This window comes from Stegostoma tigrinum, unplaced genomic scaffold, assembly GCF_030684315.1.
Source record: "Stegostoma tigrinum isolate sSteTig4 unplaced genomic scaffold, sSteTig4.hap1 scaffold_193, whole genome shotgun sequence".
Taxonomy (NCBI): Eukaryota; Metazoa; Chordata; class Chondrichthyes; order Orectolobiformes; family Stegostomatidae; genus Stegostoma; species Stegostoma tigrinum.
The window spans coordinates 474,370-497,634 of NW_026728132.1; the positions used below are offsets into that span (position 1 = coordinate 474,370).

A 23,265-nucleotide genomic window follows, 5' to 3' on the forward strand; every position below is an offset into this window, starting at 1 on the left:
GTTTTATTCTTTTCTAAGGACTCGAAGGCCTTCTCCAGCTCATCCAGAGATAATGGTCGGTCCAGGCTCTCCTGCTTGGTGTTGTCTAAGACCCCCAGGATCGAGGACAGGAATGACTGGGTGTCATTGCGCTGGCTGTGGTCAGAGTGTCATACGGACTGGCTTAAAAGGATTTGCTGAGCTTCAGGATGTCAGATTGAGACAAACTTATCGAGCTATGTTCATCCTTCAGGCTGCTGAGCACAGAGCTCTCCTTTAGCATCTTCAAGAAGAAGGAATGTGAACACATCTCATTAGGTCACATGCAGCTTTAAAAGACACTGATTTGGCCTCCATTGGAATACTGTATCTAATTCCAGTCTCCCTGCTGTAGGAAGGATGTTGTGAAACCGGAAAGGGCTCAGAAAAGATTTACAAGGATGGTGACTGGGTTGGAGGGTTAAAGCTAAAGGACGAGGCTGAATAGACTGGGGCTATTTTCCCTGGAGCATCAAAGGCTGAGGGATGACCTGATAGAGCTTAGTAACAGCATGAGAGGCATGGATAGGGTTTATAGACACTGTCTGTTCCCTGGGGTGGGAGAGTCCATAACTGGAGGGCATAGGTTTAAAGTAACAGGGGAAAGATCTAAAAGGGATTTAAGGTACATTATTTTCATGCAGAGAGTGGTGTATGTATGAAATGAGCTGCTAGAGAGAGGACTGGAAGCTGGTACAATTTCAACATTTAAAAGCCATCTGGATGGGAAAATGAATAGGAAGAGTTTAGACGGATATGGGCCAAATGCTGGCAAATGGGACTACATTTATTTAGGATATTGAGTCAGCATGAACAAGTTGGACCAAACGGTCTGTTTCAGTGCTGTCTGTCTCTGACTGTTATTCTCTCTTGCTCCACAGTGCAGACCCTGAACCGCAAGATTATCTTGGAGGCCTCCAAGGCAGAGAGTGGGGCTTGCTGCCTCGACACCTCCTGGGGCTCCTCGGCGACATTGACCCGATTGTCTGCAGTAAGAGTAGGTTTTGCACGGGTTTCTGGAGTTTGAACAGTTTTGCCCAACTCTCTCTCACCTTCTGAACACTTTTCAGGACAAAGAGCTTCTTGGTATTCCCTTTGACTGCCTCCCACCGAGTGCAAAAAGGGTCTTCATCGTTCTCCAACCTGTGTGCTCTCTTTTGAGCTTCTTAATGATTTTTCTGGGGTCAACAGTTTCACATTCAGCTTCCGTGTCCCCTTGCCAGCCCCCTGGTCATCCTGTAGGTGACAGTCAGCCAGCAGGAGGCAGTAGTCAGAGAAGAACACCGGCTTGACTTCAATGGATATGATCGAGGACGTGTGGGCACAAACAGGAAATCTATCCAATGGGTGTATCGACCCGTCTGGCTATGACCAGGCGTTTCTACTCTATGCTCAGTCTGCAGGGGTGCTGAAGATGTTATGCAGCTTCGCAACTTTAACCGTTTCCATCAGAAATCTGGACGTCGAGTCCAGTTCACTGTCATACCCTCCATATTGTTCATTCGTGCCGATGATGCAGCTGAAGTCTCTGGCCAGAATGACTGGCCTGGACATCACCAGCAGCAGTGGAAGCAGGACGGCCAACCCCTCACTCTTTCCCAGTGGGGTCTCCATGTTAATTACTCCGGGAAGCGTTTCTCTATGAGCCTGCCCTGATCTACACATCTCCCAGGAACTATATGGTAACTGTAAACAGTCTTAAAGTGAACCCGATTGATTCACCCTCCTCTCAGTAACTTGCCAATGATTACTGCCTGTTTCACAGTCAGTCTAGTCTGATCTTCTCTTCATCTGAGTGAATCCTTTCTGTCCTCTTCCATTCAGGCCGTGCCTTTGTGACGACAGCCAGATTCCCCTTCAGGCTGCATTTCATTCTCCTCACTGTCTCATACATCACCTGTCTCTCCATTTCCCTCTGTCATAGTTCTTGTGAAACCCATCCCCCTCCCTGCCCCACCTTCCAGCTGCAATGTTGGAAGATCACCACATTGGGCATTGCCATTAGTGCTCCAGCTCATTCATATTTCTTCACAAAACAGAAACACAACTCATCAACAAGAGTACGTGGCAGGCAAATGAGATACATCATACATCTAAAAGCAGTTTGTTGTTCAAAAGTGGAACTAACTTTAATTTGTATGCGTACAATAGAATCAGGAAGAATAATACATATATAGCATGCAACTCATTTCACTGAACACATTTGTGCAAATAAATGATATCTCTGCAGTTCAACCAATTCCAACAGCATAACATTAGAGACAGAACATTTGGAAATGATACAGAAATTTCAGATACTAATGATTTAAAGAGGAGTACAGATTAAGATCGAGGAAACTGAACATGGTGTTCCCACAAAAATCCATTTTGCAATTGGAATGCCTCATTCAGGCAATTACATCTCTCTCCCTCAGTCGCAAATGGTCTTCTTCCCATTCGATTTTCTTCCACTCTCTGGGCCACCCCCAATAAGCAGTTCCTTTCCCTCCCCAGTTTAGCCTCATGCCTTCCTTTACACTGGTATGGAATGGTATCTTTCTAGTACGTTTGATTTTCGATGAACACACCGCACTGGTTTGTGACCAGGTCGGCCAGTTGAACCTCACAGAATATGAGTTGCCTGATTGTTCCATATTAACAGCCCAAATCAGGGAGCCCTGGCTGACAGATAAGAAGTGTGAGGGTCAGAGATTCTGACACCCTGGCAACTATCTCTGAATGAGGCAGTGCTAAAGTTGAAGACAGTTCATTTGTAAATAAAAGTTGAATTGGAGATCGACACTGGCCTCAGTGTATTTAAAATACATCTCCAGCACTGGGTTTGAATATTATTGTTATTCTTTTGTTATCAAACATCTCTGTGTGCAGTGATCAGCAGGGTTATAACATGGAGATGTGGGAACAGGATTGTTTAGATTCCCTACAGTGTGGAAACAGGCCCTTTGGCCCAACAAGTGCACACCAAACCTTGGAGCATCCCACCCAGACCCACGCCCCTGAACACTATGGGCAATTTAGCATGGCCAATCCACCTAGCGTGCACATCTTTGGACTGTGGGAGGAGACCGGAGCACCTGGAGGAAACCCACGCAGACACAGGGACAAGGTGCAAATTCCACACAGACAGTTGCCTGAGGCTGGAATTGAACCTGGGTCCCCAGTGCTGTGAGGCTGCAGTGCTAACCGCTGAGCCACCGTGCCCCCCCATATCGGGTTGCTTTTGCACAAACTTTGATGAAGAGGAAAATGCCACTGATTATGGGAACTGCAGATGCTGGAGAATCCAAGATAACAAAGTGTGGAGCTGGATGAACACAGCAGGCCAAGCAGCATCTCAGGAGCACAAAAGCTGACATTTCGGGCCTAGACCCTTCATCAGAGAGGGGGATGGGAGAGGGAACTGGAATAAATAGGGAGGGGGGGGGATGCGGACCGAAGATGGAGAGAAAACAAGATAGGTAGAGAGGAGAGTACAGGTGAGGAGGTAGGGAGGGGATAGGTCAGTCCAGGGAAGACGGACAGGTCAAGGAGGCAGGATGAGGTGGTAGGTAGGAAATGGAGGTGTGGCTTGAGGTGGGAGGAAGGGATGGGTGAGAGGAACAACATGTTAGGGAGGCGGAGACAGGCTGGGCTGGTTTTGGGATGCAGTCGGGGGAAGGGAACAGCTGGGCTGGTTTTGTGATGCAGTAATGGGAGGGGAAGAACTGGGCTGGTTTTGGGATGCAGTTGGGGAAGGGGAGATTTTGAAGCTGGTGAAGTCCACATTGATACCATTGGGTTGCAGGGTTCCCAAGCGGATTATGAGTTGCTGTTCTTGCAACCTTCGGGTGGCATTATTGTGGCACTGCAGGAGGCCCATGATGGACATGTTGTCGAAGGAATGGGAGGGGGAGTTAAAATGGTTCGCAACTGGGAAGTGCAGTTGTTTGTTGCGAACCGAGTGGAGGTGTTCTGCAAAGCGGTCCCCAAGCCTCTGCTTGGTTTCCTCAATGTAGAGCGGGTCAGGAGTGAGGGGGCAGGTCACTGTGAGGGGGTCAGGACTGCAGGGGTAAGTCACCGTGAGCGGGTAAGGACGGAGAGGGCAAGTCCTTGTGATTGGGACAGGACTGAAGGGGCGAGTCACTGTGAGGGGGTCAGGACTGCAGGGGCAAGTCGCAATGTGCGGGTCAGGACTGCAGGGGTAATTCGCTGTGAGTGGGTCAGGTCTGCAGAGAGAAGTTGCTGTGAGCAGGTCAGGACTGCAGGGTCTAGTCACTGTGAGCGGGTCAGGAGTGAGGGGGAAAGTCGCTGTGAGCGGGTCAGGACTGCAGGGGCTAGTCACTGTGCGTGGGTCTGGACTGGAGGGGCAAGTCGCTGTGAGCGGGTCAGGATGGAGGGGGCAATTCGCTGTGTGCATTTCCCTCAGTCACTGCATCCCATTTCCCTCAGTCACTGCATCCCATTTCACTCAGTCACTGCATCCCATTTCACTCAGTCACTGCATCCCATTTCACTCAGTCACTGCATCCCATTTCACTCAGTCACTGCATCCCATTTCACTCAGTCACTGCATCCCATTTCACTCAGTCACTGCATCCCATTTCACTCAGTCACTGCATCCCATTTCACTCAGTCACTGCATCCCATTTCACTCAGTCACTGCATCCATGCTGCATGGTCCATGCTATGTATAAATGTGGCATAAAATCCTTACTTGTATGTTCATTTCCTCTTGTAATAACATGTGGCATCATTAGCATCCTTAATCACTTGCATTTAATCGGAAAGCCTGGTACAAACACCAGCTAACATGACAGTCCGAACAGAATGCATTTTCCAATGTTGTAAACATATAGTCATGTGTGTCTCAGTGAATAAAAATCCTCCTCATTTTACCGCAATTAAATCTCATAATAAAGGGAGTATGTCTGAAAGTCGTCTCATCCGAAGGAAAACAGACTTGCTCCAGGAAAGCTGCTAAAATATATCAAGAAAAATATATATGAAATGATTCTAGAAATTTCTGCAACACAAAGATCAAAGGAAACAATAGTTTGATGAACACACTGTGAAGTGTTGCACTTACACATCACATTTTGGAAAACAAACCACACTGATTTTCTACTTTATAAAAAAAATTGTTCCAAGTCTTCATTATGCAGCAGAGAACTGAAAAGGTGTAGACTTTTAACCTGCATAGAAAGTATGTGCGGAAGTTAAAACAAACAAAAAAAAAAGCCACTTAGAACATAGAACATAGAACAGTACAGCACAGATAGGCCCTTCAGCCCACAATGTTGTGCCGACCATTGATCCTCATGTATGCAAATTTCAAATTTCTGTGACCATATACATGTCCAGCAGTCTCCTAAATGACCCCAATGACCTTGCTTCCACAACTGCTGCTGGCAACGCATTCCATGCTCTCACAATTCTCTGCGTAAAGAACCTGCCTCTGACATCCCCTCTATACTTTCCACCAACCAGTTTAAAACTATGACCCCTCGTGCTAGCCATTTCTGCCCTGGGAAATAGTCTCTGGCTATCAACTCTATCTATGCCTCTCATTATCTTGTATACCTCAATTAGGTCCCCTCTCCTCCTCCTTTTCTCCAATGAAAAGAGACCGAGCTCAGTCAACCTCTCTTCATAAGATAAGCCCTCCAGTCCAGGCAGCATCCTGGTAAACCTCCTCTGAACCCTCTCCAAAGCATCCACATCTTTCCTATAATAGGGCGCCCAGAACTGGACGCAGTATTCCAAGTGCGGTCTAACCAAAGTTTTATAGAGCTGCAACAAGATCTCACGACTCTTAAACTCAATCCCCCTGTTAATGAAAGCCAAAACACCATATGCTTTCTTAACAACCCTGTCCACTTGGGTGGCCATTTTAAGGGATCTATGTATCTGCACACCAAGATCCCTCTGTTCCTCCACGCTGCCAAGAATCCTATCCTTACTCCTGTACTCAGCTTTCAAATTCGACCTTCCAAAATGCATCACCTCGCATTTATCCAGGTTGAACTCCATCTGCCACCTCTCAGCCCATCTCTGCATCCTGTCAATGTCTCGCTGCAGCCTACAACAGCCCTCTATACTGTCAACGACACCTCCGACCTTTGTGTCGTCTGCAAACTTGCTGACCCATCCTTCAATCCCCTCGTCCAAGTCATTAATAAAAATTACAAACAGTAGAGGCCCAAGGACAGAGCCCTGTGGAACCCCACTCACCACTGACTTCCAGGCAGAATATTTTCCTTCTACTACCACTCGCTGTCTTCTGTTGGCCAGCCAATTCTGTATCCAAGCAGCTAAGTTCCCCTGTATCCCATTCCTCCTGACCTTCTGAATGAGCCTACCATGGGGAACCTTATCAAATGCCTCACTGAAGTCCATATACACCACATCCACAGCTCGACGCTCATCAACTTTTCTAGTCACATCCTCAAAAAACTCGATAAGGTTTGTAAGGCATGACCTACCCCTCACAAAGCCGTGTTGACTGTATTTGATCAAGCCATGCTCTTCCAGATGGTCATAAATCTTATCCCTCAGAATCCTTTCTAACACCTTGCAGACGACAGACGTGAGACTTACCGGTCTATAATTGCCGGGCATTTCCCTATTTCCTTTCTTGAAGAGAGGAATTACATTTGCCTCTCTCCAGTCCTCAGGTACGACTCCAGTGGAGAGCGAGGATGCAAAGATCTTCGCAAGTGGCGAAGCAATTGCATTTCTCGCTTCCCAAAGCAGCCGAGGACAAATCTGGTCCGGGCCTGGCGACTTGTCAATCTTAATGTTTGACAAAATTTTCAGCACATCAGCTTCCTCTATCTCTATCCATTCCAGCATGCACACCTGCTCTTCAAAGGTTTCATTCACTACAAAGTTCATTTCTTTCGTAAAGACAGAAGCAAAAAACTCATTTAGGGCTTCCCCTACCTCCTCAGGCTCCACACACAAGTTCCCTATGCTATCCCTGATCGGCCCTATTCTTTCTTTGATCATTCTCTTATTCCTCACGTAAGTGTAAAATGCCTTTGTGTTTTCCCGGATTCCTTCTGCCAAGCCTTTCTCGTGCCCCCTCCTGGCTCTCCTCAGACCATTTTTGAGCTCCTTCCTTGCCTGCATGTAATCCTCTCTAGCTGAACTTGACCCTAGCTTCCTCCACCTTATGTAAGCTACCTTCTTCCTTTTCACTAGAAGCTCCACCGCTCTCATTATCCAAGGTTCCTTTATCTTACCCCTTCTTGCCTGTCTCAGAGGGACATATTTACTCATCACTCCCAACAACTGTTCCTTAAACAGTCTCCACATGTCTATAGTTCCCTTACCATGGAACAACTGCTCCCAGTCCATGCTTCCTAACTCATGTCTAATCGCATCATAGTTTCCTCTTCCCCAATTAAATATCCTCCCATTTTGCCTAATCCTCTCCTTCTCCATAGCTATGTACAATGTGAGGCAGTTATGGTCACTATCACCAAAATGCTCTCCCACCACAAGATCTGATACCTGCCCCGGCTCGTTTCCGAGCACCAAGTCTAGAATGGCCTCTCCCCTCGTCGGCCTGTCAACGTACTGCGTTCGGAAACCCTCCTGAACACACCTTACGAAAACAGCTCCATTCAAATCTTCTGCTCGAAGGAGGTTCCAATCAATATTGGGAAAGTTAAAGTCACCCATTACAACAACCCTACTGCGTGCACACTTTTCCAAAATCTGTCGACCTATGCTTTCTTCAATCTCCCTGCTGCTATTGGGGAGCCTGTAGTAAACCCCTAACGAGGTGACTACTCCCTTGCTGTTCCCAATTTCCACCAACACTGACTCAGTAGGCAGATCTTCCTCGACAATGGAAGCTTCTGTAGCTGTGATACCCTCTCTGATTAGTAGTGCTACACCCCCTCCTCTTTTTCCCCCCTCCCTATTCTTTTTAAATGTTCTAAACCCTGGAAGATCCAGCAACCATTCCTGCCCATGAGAAACCCATGTCTCTGTTATGGCCACAACATCATAGCACCAGGTACTGATCCATGCTCTAAGTTCATCACTTTTATTCCTGATACTCCTTGCATTAAAGCAAACATACTTTAACCGATCCCTTGGTTCCTTCCCAGGAAAATCCTTCCCACTAGCTGGTCTACCTCTTGCTACTGCCTCACCTGCATCAACGCTCACCTCTGGTATACAGCTCAGGTTCCCACCCCCCTGCCATACTCGTTTGAACCCTCTCGAACTACTCGAGCAAACCTTCCACCCAGGACATTGGTCCCCTTCCAGTTCAGATGCAACCCGTCCTTCTTGTACAGGTCCCACCTTCCCCAGAAGGTATCCCAATTATCTACATATCTGAAGCCCTCCCTCCTACACCAGCTGCGTAGCCACGTGTTCAGCTGCGCCCGCTCCCTGTTCCTCACCTCGCTATCTCGTGGCACCGGTAGTAAACCAGAGAACACTACTCTGTTCGTCCTGCTCTGCAGCTTCCATCCTAACTCCCTGAAATCACTTTTTATATCCTCAATCCTATTTCTGGCTATATCATTTGTGCCAATATGTAACACGATTTCTGGCTGTTCGCCCTCCCCTTTTAGAACCTTATACACCCGATCGGAGACATCCCGGACCCTGGCACCAGGGAGGCAACATACCTTCCGGGAATCCCGATCCTGACCACAAAATTTCCTGTCGATTCCCCTAACTATCGAGTCCCCTACCACGAGTACTTTTCTATTCTGCCCCCTTCCCTTCTTTGCCACAGTGTCAGGCTCAGTGCCAGAGAACTGACTACTATGGCTTTCCTCTGGGAGGTCATCCCCCCCAGCAGTATCCAAAACGGTATACTTATTGCTGAGGGGAATGCCCACAGGGGATCTCTGCACTGTCTGTCTGTCCCCTTTCCTCCCCCGAACTGTAACCCATCTATCCTCGTCCTGAGCCTTAGGAGTGACCAACTCCCGATAACTCCTCTCAATTACCCCCTCTGCCTCCCGAATGATCCGTAGTTCATCCAGCTCCAGCTCCATTTCCCTAACACAGTTTTCAAGGAGCTGTAGTTGGGTGCACTTCCCGCAGATGTAGCCAGCGGAGACGTGTGCCACATCTCCCAACTGCCACATTCTGCAGGAGGAGCAAGCAACTGTGCAGGAGGAGCAAGCAACTTCTGTCCTAAAAAGACAATATTATATTACAAAAAGGCCAGGGAAGTTGGAGAATGCAGCATCATGCTTCCTGCAGAGATCAAGTTTTGTCTGTGTCGTAAAAAACAAAAGAACTGTGGGCACTGTAAATCAGCAACAAAAGCAGAAGTTGCTGGAAAAGCTCAGCAGGTCTGGCAGCATCAGTGAAGAGTGAGATCTGAGGAAGGGTCACAGGACGCGAAACATTAACTCTGACATTGTCTACGTCATAGTGAGTTATGTCTATTGCTTCAGCAAAATCCAACCAACTCTGAATGAAAATCAATGCTTCAGAAATATCCAAAACATCCGCTGTCCCCGTTGTGGCTTCCTCTACATTGGGGAAACGATGCAGAGGCTTGGGGACCGCTTTTCAGAACACCTACGCTCAGTTTGCAATAAACAACTGCACCTCCCAGTCACTAACCATTTCAACTCCCCCTCCCATTCCCGAGAGGACATGTCCAACCTGGGCCTCCTGCAGTGCCATAATGACGCCACCCGAAGGTTGCAGGAACAGCAACTCATATTCTGCTTGGGAACCCTGCAGCCCAATGGTATCAATGCGGATTTCACAAGCTTCCAAATCTCCTGTCCTGCCACTGCATCCCAAAACCAGCCCAGCTCGTCCCCGCCTCCCTAACCTATTCTTCCTCTCACCCATCCCCCCTCCCACCTCATACCGCACCCCTGTTTCCCCTCATCCCGCTCCCTTGACCTGTCCGGCCTCCCCAGACTGACCTATCCCCTCCCTGCCTCCGTACCCATACTCTCTTCTCCACCTATCTTCTCCTCCATCCATCTTCCATCCGCCTCCCCCTCTCTCCCTATTTATTTCAGAACCCGCACCCCCTCCCCATTTTATGAAGAAGGTTCTCGGCCCGAAACATCAGCTTTTGTGCTCCTAAGATGCTGCTTGGCCTGCTGTCTTCATCCAGCTCCACACGTTGTTATCTCGCATTCTCCAGCATCTGCAGTTCCCATTATCTCTCCAAAACAAAGGCTGCTGTCTTTCAAAACCCAATCTCAGATTTTGAAGATAGTCCTTACCCTGAAAAAATACCAAATATGTATAAAGAGGAAAACTGGAGGTGAAACCATTCAAAAAATTTTCATTGGCACAACAAATGTTCCAACTGTAAAAGCAGGTTAAGCACCTGTATATAAGGAAACTGTACTCAAACTTTAAACAGACACTTACAGCCAACAAATGTGAGAAATATCCATTTCTTGCTGGATTACCAATTTTGCTGTTGGGAAAATAGACCTAGGCTTAGCAATGTGCATTCAAACAAGATAGCACCCTCTCAGAACTCAACACTCACAGTCGTAGAGTTCTGTTTTCACAGGTTGGAGTATAATAGCATCAAGCACAATACACCAAATCTTCTTTGGTACCTTTTCCTTCCATAAAACTGCTTTTAGCAGATGTGCACAGAATTCATTTTATACACGTTGAAAAGTTGCTAAGTTCAAGACGCCAGTTCCAGCACTTTGACTTGCATCTGCTTCATCATCAAAACAGAACAAAATAAAGACTCACTCCTTGTAAGTCACGTTTTCCATTTTTAGTGACAAGGTGAAGTGCGAGAACTGCTCACTTGATGTTAAAATCTCTTAAGTATGTACCTATATATTTCAATTCTGTGAAATATGTGGAATGAGTTCGAGAGAAGGATTAATTTTGTTGCGCTGGGAGAGAGCTGGGACAGTTAAAATAGGTTGAATGGCCTCCTCCCATGCTAAAAATGTCCATAATGGATCTTGGCCCTGCTAAATTGAAGTGGCCATCCTTTCATTGTGACTGTGAGACGCAGCATGTTACGATCGATGGCACCATGAAGAAATCCTTTGTTATTAATGAACTTTTCAGCACTCGGCATTCTTCTGAAGTCAAATGTTCGATATGTACCTGTTGCACTGACTTGGTTCCAAACAGTTATAATGTGGAGGTGCTGGTGTTGGACTAGGATAGACAAAGTCAGAAGTCACATGACATCAGGTGATAATCTGACACGTTTATTTGAAATCACACAATCTTTGGGAGTGCAGTCCCTTCATCAGGTGCGGTCAGGGAGGAAAACACACAGACACACAATTGATAAGCAGACAGGTCAAAACATCATACAACTGGTGTGAGTGGAGTGTCAGATAATAAGTCTTCATCCAGGATGTTTGTTTGTTTGCAGATATTTTGTTGAAGAAACACACAACTTGTAGTTACAGTCAGTGTGGTATCTTATAAATTCTTGCTTTTGAAATAAAGGTTAAAACTCTAAGACAGATTCTGAACACAAGCCTCTAAACTACAAGTCAGAGTCTGACCTGAGATGCCACCTTTTGTACATTCCTGTTGCGCTGCCTGATTATCATGACAACACAGCACTGACATGGACTTTATAAACGCTTTACTTGCCTCTAACACTCTTGGTCACCTGTATAGAGTTATTATCTGACACTCCACTCACGCCAATTCTATGATCTTTTGATCTCTCTGCTGATAAGCTGTGTCTCTCTGTGGTCACCTCACTAACTGCACCTGATGAAGGGGCTGCACTCCAAAAGCCTTTGAGATTTCAAATGAACCTGTTGGACGACAAGCTGGTGTTATGTGACTTCTGACTTCAAACACTTATAGAATGTGTTTTCAATCCTATCGTGACTTGACAATAAGTCAACTTCTTAAAATTTATAAAATGAGAATGTCAAGTGAAGTATGTCTAACCTTGAGCGCTTAAAAAAGGAAATATTACAACCATAGTCAAGTCAGACAGTAAAGACAGAAGGAATTATTTCATCGACTGTGTCTGACACCACACAATTAATCCCCCTGATGGAAGAAAGGTTGGCTGCATTCTGTTTCTTCAGGAACATCCAGCTAATACCACCTTACTACTGCTTGTTTTATTCATCTGGAGTTCCATCTAATTCCTTGCAGTCTTGGTCAAACCTTCATGTAATTTATTTAAATTTTCAATAAAATAAATTTAACTTTATATTCCACAATTTTAACATCTCCTTTTAAGGTTTGAACGGTTCACTTCGTACACTGCACATGTTGTGTCAATAATTGGAGAACATGGTGGAAAAATCAAGATATATTGACAAGTAAACAAATGGCTAAGTTCTGTTTCCTTGTCAGTAATGCCTTTTGAACAGAACATAAAGTTGCGCAACTATGTAGAGATAACAATTTAAAACTGTGAAGACCACTTTGTGGTCCCCACACCAATCTCTATTCACGACCTACTGATTGCATTACTCCGCCTTGGCAACAATGTAATATTACACTTGTCTCAGCACAACCTTGGCATCTTGTTTATCCCATGATGAACGTCCGACCACACATTCATGCAATCCCTCAAGCTGTCTCTTTACATCTTTTCAATCCTGCCTACCTGTCTCTTGTCTTGGCTCATTAGCAGTGAAACCTTCATCTGGAACTACTTCACTTTTGGACCTGACAATTCCAATGCATTCCCTGTTGGAGTCCCACATTTGCCCATTGAAAACTTGACGTCGTCTAAAACTCCACTGCCTGAGTCTCACCTTGAACCAAATCCTCTTCTCTGTACTTTCTACCTGACTGATACTATTAACGGTAATTTTATTAAATTCTCATTTTTGTTTCCAAATCGTTCCTTGGCTATACCTATCACTATTTTGGTAATCTGCACCAGTCCAACCGTACTTCAGGATATCTGCACTTGTCTAATTATGTCCTCTTGCCCACTCTTGATTTCAAACGGCCCACTACTAGTTGCCAAACATTTAATTGTGTCGGCTTCAAACCCAAGAAGAGACTTCCTACACCTTCAGCGAGCAAACTCACATCCAGACCCTCAACCCGAGCAACAAATCTTCTCAAAACTCGCGAACTTCCTACACCTCTTAGCCTCTGTACGTTTCCTCTTTTAAGGCACTTTTTAAAACAATCCTCTTTCATCAAGCTCTTGGTCGTCAGAACTAAGAACTTAATAAGGCTCAGTTGTATTCTGGGATCGTGAATACTCCTTTCAGACGCCTTCAAAGTTTCCCTCCATTAAAGAGATTTTATAAGTGGTTGAAGTCATTGCCAAGCAGAGGGGGACGAATTGGGGAGTTATTTCGAAGAGCTACGATATGCCAAACGACCTCCTTTCACACTGGCCAACTCTGGTTCTACAAAAACAAAAATGATTTTCAGACTTGGGAAGATCCTTCAAAAATGTCACAAGTAACCAGCTTTTGGGCAGAGTCAAGCTGCTGAGATGATAGACCAGGATTTAGGGGTACCAGGAGTGATAATATGCTGAACACAATCAAATTCTGAGGTTGTAGAATGATGTGGTCTTCATCATTTTTGACACTTTGACCATTTTCCTTCCTTTCCACTGAACAAGTCAAATAGCGGCAGCACAATGTTGCATGGACGCTCAAGCCTGCTCCACCGTCGATGATGATTGTGGCTGGTCTTCCACATCAATTAAACTTTTGCTCATATCTCATCCTCTGCTCAAAACATCGATCTGATCACGTGTAGTATCCCTCTCGCTAACTTAATGAGAATTCATTCCAATCACTGAACTCCTAACGCTGACCCACCCCAGGTCAAAAAATTCAGCTGAGATCAGGAACTGATCTCGCCTGTATGGCTGAGCTGGCTTTTAAAAAGTTTGCCAGTGAGAGAGTCCCAGTGAGAAACATTCATTCAAAAAAAAATAATTGCATGGATTGCTCTCCAATCCGAAACTCTATTCAAATTCAGTTGGCTGAACGGTTGGTTTGTGATGCAGACTGATGCCCTGCAGAGAGGGCTCAATTGCCACACCAGTGAGCTGACCACAAAGGGTCTTCGCCTCAAACCCTCTACTTCCCTGAGGCATGGTGATCTTCAGGTTAAATCATAACCAGTTGTCTCTCTCTAAGGAGTCGCCAAATGGCATGGTAAGAATTTACCTTTAATCCTGAAAACATGGCAACAAGCAGATAACTCAGCTGATGTCACTGACTAATAGAATCCTCAACTATACTAATATTAACCATGTGATATCATCAGAAGGCATGCTCAACTAAGTTTTAATTTGCAAATTAAGTTAACAACCATTCAATCAATATTACTGAAGTACTCATATTACTGATCGTCTCGATACAACATTCTGGTTACATCTGTTCATAAGTGAAGTGTAATGTAATTGCACTTACTGTGGTTTTATCAATGTGATCCTGCAATGAGTCAATAAGCAGGTCACCCACAGGTTGCCAATCAGTGTGGACCCCCTCAGCTGTTATCACATGAGCCTCAAGATCATCCAGAGCTTTCTGCACTTCTTGAAGTTTCTCCAACGCCTTTTCCACCTGTTTCTGCCAGTTGCTCGCACGGGTTTTCAATTGCTCCCAATTTTCCTTCACTTCTGTTGACTGTTTGCGGACAGCTTTGGCAATTCTCTGGGCTCTCTCTTCCGGGGTAGGTTCTGGAAATACGAAATGCAAATAATTTATCAACTATTCATGATTTTGATCGTTAGATTTTCTTTCTAGGCCCCTTTCCTTTAAAAAGTCTCTCTGGACTTTCTCCTGAAATTGGGATATATATTATAAGACTGAAGCACATCAATGATAAATTCTGTGATTAGCTAGCAGGTCGTGGAGTCATTAACAGAGAATCACAGAGAACCAATACAAAGCCAAATAAAATTCCGCAGATATTTGAAATTTGTCACGACCAAGGAAGCTTTAAAAAAAGAAAAGGATTACTGACTAAATGGGTACAATTCTCAACAAAAGATTTGAAAAATCCTTTCAGTGTATCTTTCGTAGCTATGAGACAAACATCCAACACAAACCAACTTTCATCTTTCAGGACTGGCAAGTTAGAATGATAAACCCAAAGTCTACCCTGCACAGTTCTCTCTAGAACTCACTTAATGAGGTTGTTAAGAGATGTAGAGATACCAAAGTGCGCAGCTGGATGAACACAGCAGGCCAAGCAGCATCTTAGGAGCACCAAAGCTTACATGTTGGGCCGAGACCTTTCATCAGAAAAGGGGGAGGAGGAGAGAGTTCTGAAATAAATAGCGAGAGAGGGGGAGGCGGATCAAAGATGGATAGAGGAGAAGTTAGGTGGAGAGGAGGCAGACAAGTTAAAGAGGTGGGGATGGAGCCAGTCGAGGTGAGTGTAGGTGGGGAGGTAGGGAGGGGATAGGTCAGTCCGGGGAGGACGAACAGGTCTCGGGGGCGGGAAGAGGTTAGGAGGTAGGAAATGGGGGTGGGGTTTGAGGTTGCAGGATGGGATAGGTGGGCTGGTTTTGGATGCAGCTGAGGTGAGTGTGCAGCGGATCAGGGAATCACCTAAGGGTGGTGGGAAAAACGTCTTTGGTGGTGGGGTCGGATTGCAGATGGCAGAAGGGTCGGAGGACGAGGCATTGAATCTGGAGGTTGGTGGGGTGGTACGCGAGGGCGACGATGACAGTGTTTTGGTAGTTATTATGGGGAGCGAGTGTGAGGGATGAGGTGTGGGAAATGCGGGTGACACGGTCGAGGGCGTTTTTGACCACTGAGGAGGGGGAAGTTCCGGTCCTTGAACAACCCTCAACAGTTTCTCTTTCAATTCCTCCCACTTCCTACAGACAAACGGGGTGGCCAGGGTAGCCACATGGGCCCAAGCGATGCCTGCCTCTTTGGAGGTTACGTGGAATGCTCCCTCTTCCGTACCTACACTGGCCCTCAACCCCACCTCTTCCTCCGTTACATCGATGGCCGTATCGGCACCGCTCGTGTCCCCACAAGGGGCTCGAACAGTTCATCCACTTCACCAACACCTTCCTCCCGAACCTGAAGTTCACCTGGACAATCTCTGATACCTCTCTCTCCCTCCTGGACCTCTCTATTTCCAACCACTGAGAAACAAATATCCATTTCAAGTCCACCAATTCCCACAGCTACCAAGAATACACCTCCTCCCACCATATTCCTGCAACACTTCATCCCCTATTCCCCATTCCTTTGCCTCTGCATCTGCACTCCCAGGATGAGGTATTCTATTCCCGTATATCTCAGATGTCCTCATTTTTCAAGGACCACAACTTCCACCGCTTGGTGGTTGATAACGCCCTCGACCGTGTCTCCAGCATTTCCTGCAACAAATCCCTCTCACCCCACCCCACAACAACAACCAAAACAAAGTCTCCCTCGTCCTAACGTACCACCCCACCAACCTCCGGATACAACGCATCATCCTTCAAAACTTTCAGATTCTCTGGGAGGCTACGGAACAGGCGGCGGAGCCTTTGACCTTGATCTTTTTGTCCTCATTGTCTACAGGTTTAGTACCAGAAGGCTGGAGGGTTGCAAATGTTGTGCCCTTGTTCAAGAAGGGCAGTAGAGATGCCCCAGGTAATTATAAACCCAGTGAGCCTTCCGTCTGTTGTAGGAAATGTTTTGGAAAGGATTATAAGAGATAGGATTTATAATCATCGAGCAAGCACCAATTTGATGGGAGATAGTCAACATGGATTTGTCAAGGGCAGGTCGTGTCTCACAAGGCTCATTGAGTAATTTTGGAAGGTGACCAAGCACGTGGATGAGGGCCGGGCAGTTGACGTGGTGGGCATGGACTTCAGTAAAGCCTTCGATAAGGTTCCACATGGTAGGCTATTGGAGAAAACATGGAGACATGGGATTGAGGGAGATTTAGCAGGTTGGATTAGAAACTGGCTTTGGCTAAGAAGGCAACCAGTGGTGCTTGATAGAAAATATTCAGCCTGGAGTCTGGTTACTAGTGGTGTGTCTCAAGGATCTATTTTGGGACCACTGCTGTTTGTCATTTTCATAAATGATTTGGACGGAGGCATTGGTAGATGGGTTAGTAAGTTTGCAGCTGACACTAAAGTCAGTGGAGTGGTGGACAATGTGGAAGAATGTTGCAGGTCACAGGTAGACTTGGATGAACTGCAGAATTGGGCGGAAAGGTGGCAGATGGAGTTCAATGCGGATAAATGTGAGGTGATTCACTTTGGGATGAATAATAAGAAGGCAGAATATTGGGTCAATGGAAAGATTCTTGGTAGTGTTGCTGTGCAGAGGGTGTCCATCTATGCCGATCCCTGAAAATTGCCATCCAGGTTGATAGTACTGTGAAGGCGGCTGACGGTTTTTTAGGTTTCATTGGCAGAGGGACTGAGATCCACAGCCGTGATGTCATGCTGCAACTGTCCAAAAAGCTGGTGCGGTCTCATTTGGAATATTGCGTACAGTTCTGGTCGCCCCATTACAGGAAGGATGTGGAAGCATTGGAAAAGGTGCAGAGGAGATGTGGCCTGGTCCGGAGCGAAGGTCTTCTGAAGAAAGGCTGAGGGACTTGGGTCTGTACTCATCGGAGAGAAGGTGGTTCAGAGGGGATTTAATAGAGAAATACAAGATGATCAGTGGATGAGACAGGGTGGACAGTGTGGGTCTTTTTCCGAGGACGATGACGTCAGCTTGTATGAGGGGGCACAGCTAAACAGTGAGGGATAATAGATTTGAGATAGATATCAGAGGCAGGTTCTTTATTCAGAGACTGGTGAGGATGTGGAACCCCCTGCCTGCCAATGCAGTTAGCTCAGCCACATTAGGGGCATTTCAGCAGTCCTTGGATAAGCATATGGATGATAATGGGATCGTGTCGGGGGGATGGGCTTAGATTAGTTCACTGGTCCATCCACATCATCGCAATGAGCAAAAAAGCACACCGTTGTCTCTACTTCCCAGGAGGCTAAGGCAATTGCGTGTGCCCACAAGGGCAACTTTCATTGATGTACCACAGAAAGCATCCTATCTGGATGCATATCACAGCACGGTTCCTCTAGCAAAACAATCCCTAATTATTATGGCTCCTGCCTTTCTTCTTCCAGGCAGAATTGGTTCTGCTTTGTCATAACTAATTTGGGAGAAAATCCACACTCAGTCTAAGTTAATTCTTCCAACAATTCAGATACCATGGAATACTGAGCAATGAGTTGGTGTGTGAGAAAAAGAGAGAGAGAGAGAGAGAGAGAGAGAGAGAGAGAGAAAGCCAGAGAGGTTGGGGGGGTGGGGGAGGGAGACAGAGAGAGAGCGCGCGAGAGAGAGAGAGCGCGCGAGAGAGAGAGAGCGCGCGAGAGAGAGAGAGAGCGCGCGAGAGAGAGAGAGCGCGCGAGAGAGAGAGAGCGCGCGAGAGAGAGAGAGCGCGAGAGAGAGAGAGAGCGCGAGAGAGCGCGAGAGAGAGAGAGAGCGCGAGAGAGAGAGAGCGCGCGAGAGAGAGAGCGCGCGCGAGAGAGAGAGAGATGGGCGATGAGGGAGAGAGGGAGAGACAGACAGACAGAATAGGTGACAGAGTGTGAGTGTGTGAGCGCCTGCATCAGACAGTGAGAGAGATGTTGCTGAGGTGGAGATAGTTGACAGTGTCGATCACCAACAATCTCTCCTGGTCCACCCAGATCGTCGCAATGGGCAAAAAAGCACACCAAATGTCTCTATTTCCCCAGCAGGCTAAGGTAATTTGGAGTGTCCACAAGGTCAACTTTCATTCATGTACCAGAGAAAGCATCCTATTTGGATGCATGTCACAGCATGGTTTGGCAACAGCTCTTCCTAAGACCACAAGAAACTACAGAGTCATGAACACAGCATCGTCCATCATGCAAACCAGCCTTCCATTCGTTGATTCCACCTCTACTTCCCGCTGCCTCGGGAAAGAAACTGACATAATCAAAGGCCCTTCTCACCTCACAATTACACTCTGTTCTCCCTTTTTCTGAAGGGAAGATGTAAAAAAAGTTTGTATGCATGCGTGAAAAGATTCAAGAACAGCTTCTTCACCGCTGTTATTGGACATCTGAATAGGACACTGAAAAGCTTAAATCTAATTTTGATCTTGCTCTCTGTGCATCTTCTCTGTAGCTGTCACTATGTTCCGTTTCACTAATGCGCCTTGTATGATATCACCTGTCTATACTGCATGCAGAAGAAAACTTTTCACTGTACCTGGGCACATGTGACAATGATGACTCAAATCAAGATAATAAAATGTGAGGCTGGATGAACACAGCAGGCCAAGCAGCATCTCAGGAGCACAAAAGCTGACGTTTCGGGCCAAGACCCTTCATCAGAGATGCTGCTTGGCCTGCTGTGTTCATCCAGCCTCACATTTTATTATCTTGGATTCTCCAGCATCTGCAGTTCCCATTGTCTCTGACTCAAATCAAATTGACTGTGTGCAAGAGAGAGGTGAGCATATGATTGTGCTCAAGAGTGCAAAGACAGCACATGAAAGTGTGTGTGTGCGCACGACAGAATGTGTGTGCCAGTGACTGTGCTTGAGTGTGTGTGAAAGGGAGTTAGCACAAGAAGGGAGTGTTACAGCATGCATGAGGGAGTGAGTGTGTCTGTAAGTGTGAGTGAGCTTGACAGCAAGTGAATTTGCAAACCCAAGTGTGTGAGGGAGAGATTTGTGCTAGTGTGTGTGTACTTGAGGATAAGAGCATTGGCAAAAGTTCCTGCGACAGTGCATGCAAGTGTGCCACAGAATGTGTGCAAGACCGTGTATGACTGTGTGACGGTATGGAGTATGAATGAGTGAGAATGTGACAGAGTGTGTTCGTGAGAGGCTGTGTTCCTGACTTTTTTTTTGTGTGTGTGTAGTGTGTTTCTGCATGAGGGACAGAATATGCATGTGCAACATAGTGTGACTGTGAAGCTCTGTTGGTGCCTGTGAGTGAAGTGATGGGGGAGAACAGGGAGAGGAGAGATAAAGACAGAGAGAGACAGAGACAGAGACAGGGAGAGGGAGAGGGAGAGGGAGAGGGAGAGGGAGAGGGAGAGGGAGAGGGAGAGGGAGAGGGAGAGGGAGAGGGAGAGGGAGAGGGAGAGGGAGAGGGAGAGGGAGAGGGAGAGGGAGAGGGAGAGGGAGAGGGAGAGAGGGAGGGAGGGAGAGGGAGGGAGAGGGAGAGAGAGAGAGAGAGAGACAGAGAGAGAGCATGAGAGAGAGGTGAGATGAGGAATTAGAAATGATGAGTGGTCAATACCTGGAGGAAAAAAAGAACAGTGTGTGAGAGTGTTAAGAGAAGCCGCTGGATGTAATATGGAGGCTATTGTTTTATTGATTGTACTAAATGAAAATCAAGTGTCACCTCTCAGTGTCAGGGGACAGGAGATGTGCATTAGAGAAGGAGATATAGTCAGCCTTGTCAGGGACAGCAGACAAGTTGCAAATGCATAGAAACTGACATTAAAGCTTTCTTATCAATGTGTAAAGAGGTGAGACAAATATGACGAGTCAATATTGTACCTTTGCGCTCAGTAAAATCATAGAATCATGGATCAGAGAACCCTTACAGTGTGGAAACAGGTCGGTCAGCCCAACATATCCACACTGCCCCTCACAGCATCCCACCCAGACCCATCCACCTATAACTCACCTAACCTACACATCACTGAACACCTTGGGAAATTTAGTATGGCCAATCCACCGACCTTGCACATCTTTTGACTGTGGGAGCAAACTCGAGCACCCGGAGAAAACCCATGCAGGCACATGGAGAATGTGCAAACTCCACACAAAGTCACCAAAGGGTGGAATTGAGACAGTGGTGTTAACCAGAGCCACTGTGCTCTATAATATGCTCATTAAGCTGCAAGCATTTTTTTTAAAGAAGGGAAACTTACCATCGTCACAGGACGAGAGTGGTTTCAATCTTCTATCAGCTTTGAGAACCTTATCCATATGTGCCTTCACAAGGGCAAGGTGATGGTAATGGTGTGAGACCGGTTAGTGTTCAGCAGCTCGCCGTGCAAAACATTAACGGCACTTTCATTGCTTTTTTCCTAGGGGCATAACAGAAAGACAAGAACATGAAAAAATCCTGAAATCTTTCTCCAATTTCAATCTCAAAGGGACCATCCGTTCCTCAAAAGTCATAACCAAACTGAACATGGGCCTCCTGCAGTGCCACAAATGATGCCACCCCAAAGTTGCAGGAACAGCAACTCATATTCCGCTTGGGAACCCTGCAGCACAATGGACATGGCTGACAGCTCTGTCAGCCACGAATGCAAGGAATGCTCAGTTGAGGAAGAATGCAGACATTTCGGAATCCCTCCAGCAGAAGATGATATCATTAGAACAAATGGATCTGTCTGGACAGTCCTGTTTGTAGATTTTGGGAAGTAAGACTCTATTGTTTGTCATCAAGGATATGGTTGAGTGATCATATTCAGACTGAAGAGACCAAGAATGTGAGGCTGGAGAATGGGTGCAGAACCATGCCTCTAGGAATTCCTCTGCATGTCTATGCTTGGCTTGGGCCACTACGTTACCTTGTCGCAGTGTCCTCTGAGAGGCGTGATTCTCCACCCATCATGCAACCAACAAACAGATACAATTGGACCCCCACATACAAACCCATACAGATCAAAACCGGAAATGACAGTACTCATGGTAACAGACTGGACAGTGTCAATTCCAGACAGAGTAGAATAACATCGTTGCATTGGAGGCTGTACTGATGATGTCACCGATCATGGTGACGAAACGTCTGAATGAGAAGAAGCCAGCTCGGCGAGCAAGTCCACAACCTCAATCAGAGAACTGGCTGTTTTGAACTACCTTGTTCAAGAGTTTCAGTTTTGATTTTGAATGTTAAATCTCGCTCCCACAGAGGGATGGAGGATTGCTGTTAACAGCTGCATTCTAACTAATTCATATCGAATCATTATTGTTTTGACCAGTCTTCGGGTCAGGCTCCCTCGGTGACTGAGTCTCCCAAATTGTTAAGTTCCCTCGTGGAAGACTCCCCTTCTTTACACACCCAACTAGATCCACCTCAGTTGGTACGAATTAAGCTGATTAAAAAGGATCTTTGTCTTGTGGATACCTTCCTATGTTTCAGAAGGAGTCAAGATAACTCAGGGTGACACGGTGACTCAGTAGTTAGTAATGCTACCTCACAGCACCAGGGACCTGAGTTCCATTCCAGCCTCGGATGACTGTCTGTGTGGAGTTTGCACATTCTCCCCTTGTCTGTGTGGGTTTCTGCTGGGTGCTCTGGTTTCCTCCCACAGTCCAGAGATGTGCAGGTGAGGTGGATTGGCAATGCTGAATTACCCACAGTGCCCACGGATGTCTAGGTTAGGTACATTAGCCATGGGAAATGCAGGCTGACAGGGATAGAGTAGGGGAATGGGGATGGGTCCAGGTGGGATGCTCTTTGGAGGGTTGCTGTGGGCTTGTTGAACTGAGTGGCCTGTTTCCACACTGGGGATTCTATAAAACTAGCTTCTCCTGAACTCGTGAGAGAGTGAGTTTATCAACTGCTTAAAGCAAGAAGTCATAAGGCACCACAAATATGCACAAGTTAGAAACAAGAAATTAGCTCAAAAACTATAAAAGTTAAGAGGGATACAGATACTTCAGCCTTTGGATTGTTTGTGAAGAATAGAAAATGGGATGTTGTGGCCACTAAGTTGGGTGATCCCCGTAATGTTGATATGAATTCAGCAGTTAATTTTGAGATTCTTGTTGAAATTCTTTTGACCTTGTTTCCCTTTTGACATTGCCCAGGTTTGCAGAGCTCAGAGCAAGAGATTTTCTTTTCTTCTTACCTGCAGCATTGGGCGATGAAATGGCTGTCCCAGAGCCGTGACCTCCGCAACTCCTGAGACCACACGAGCACATTCGCCCAGGAATACACACGGACTGATACGAAAGAACTATCGGGATAACAATACTCAGCGTGGTACTGGAAAAGACAGCATGTACAAACAGAAAACAGCTGTAAATAGTGTCAAGAGGTGAAATCAAGTGATAAAGCTAAATTCATGGCTCTTTGCTTGCATGCTCATTGTATTCAGAACAAAATCAACAAATTAATAGCACAATTCTAGGTTGACGGGCATGATTTTATAGCTATTACAAAGACATGGTTACAAGGAGATCAACACTGGAGGTAAGTGCGCAGGGCTATACGACATTCCAAAAAGACAGGCAGGAGGGAAAGTGACTGTAAGCGAAGAAATTAGTATGAGAGCAAGAAACGATCTTGGATCGGAAGATGTAGAATCCAATTTTATTTATTTGTTAATGGGAGGAGGA

At 46.2% G+C, this 23,265-nt stretch overlaps 1 protein-coding gene across 3 annotated transcripts; it reads right to left on the reverse strand.

The window, feature by feature from the left end:
* Positions 1–2,141: 2,141 nt before the first annotated feature.
* On the reverse strand, positions 2,142–23,021 carry LOC132207878 (utrophin-like). Of its 3 annotated transcripts, none has more exons than XM_059643722.1 (4): positions 22,776–23,021; positions 20,841–20,999; positions 14,361–14,629; positions 2,142–4,974 (listed from the first exon to the last, which is right to left on the reverse strand). In XM_059643722.1, the coding sequence occupies exons 2-4, from the start codon at positions 20,896–20,898 to the stop codon at positions 4,906–4,908; spliced, it is 396 nt and encodes a 131-aa protein (XP_059499705.1). In that variant the 5' UTR covers positions 20,899–20,999; positions 22,776–23,021; the 3' UTR covers positions 2,142–4,905. The 3 variants fall into 3 exon arrangements, with proteins under 3 accessions (XP_059499705.1, XP_059499704.1, XP_059499706.1); XM_059643721.1 differs by lacking the exon at positions 2,142–4,974 and adding an exon at positions 10,009–10,227 and having other exon boundaries at positions 22,776–23,020; XM_059643723.1 differs by lacking the exon at positions 2,142–4,974 and adding an exon at positions 11,313–13,337.
* Positions 23,022–23,265: the final 244 nt, after the last annotated feature.

Coding starts and splice junctions, on each gene's coding strand:
- LOC132207878 (XM_059643721.1), bottom strand. CDS start 20,898: ATGGATAAGGTTCTCAAAGCTGATAGAAGATTGAAACCACTCTCGTCC. Junction 14,630..20,840: donor ACTCTCGTCCTGTGACGATG/GTAAGTTTCCCT, acceptor TCGTATTTCCAG/AACCTACCCCGGAAGAGAGA. Junction 10,228..14,360: donor ATCACATTGATAAAACCACA/GTAAGTGCAATT, acceptor GTATTTTTTCAG/GGTAAGGACTATCTTCAAAA.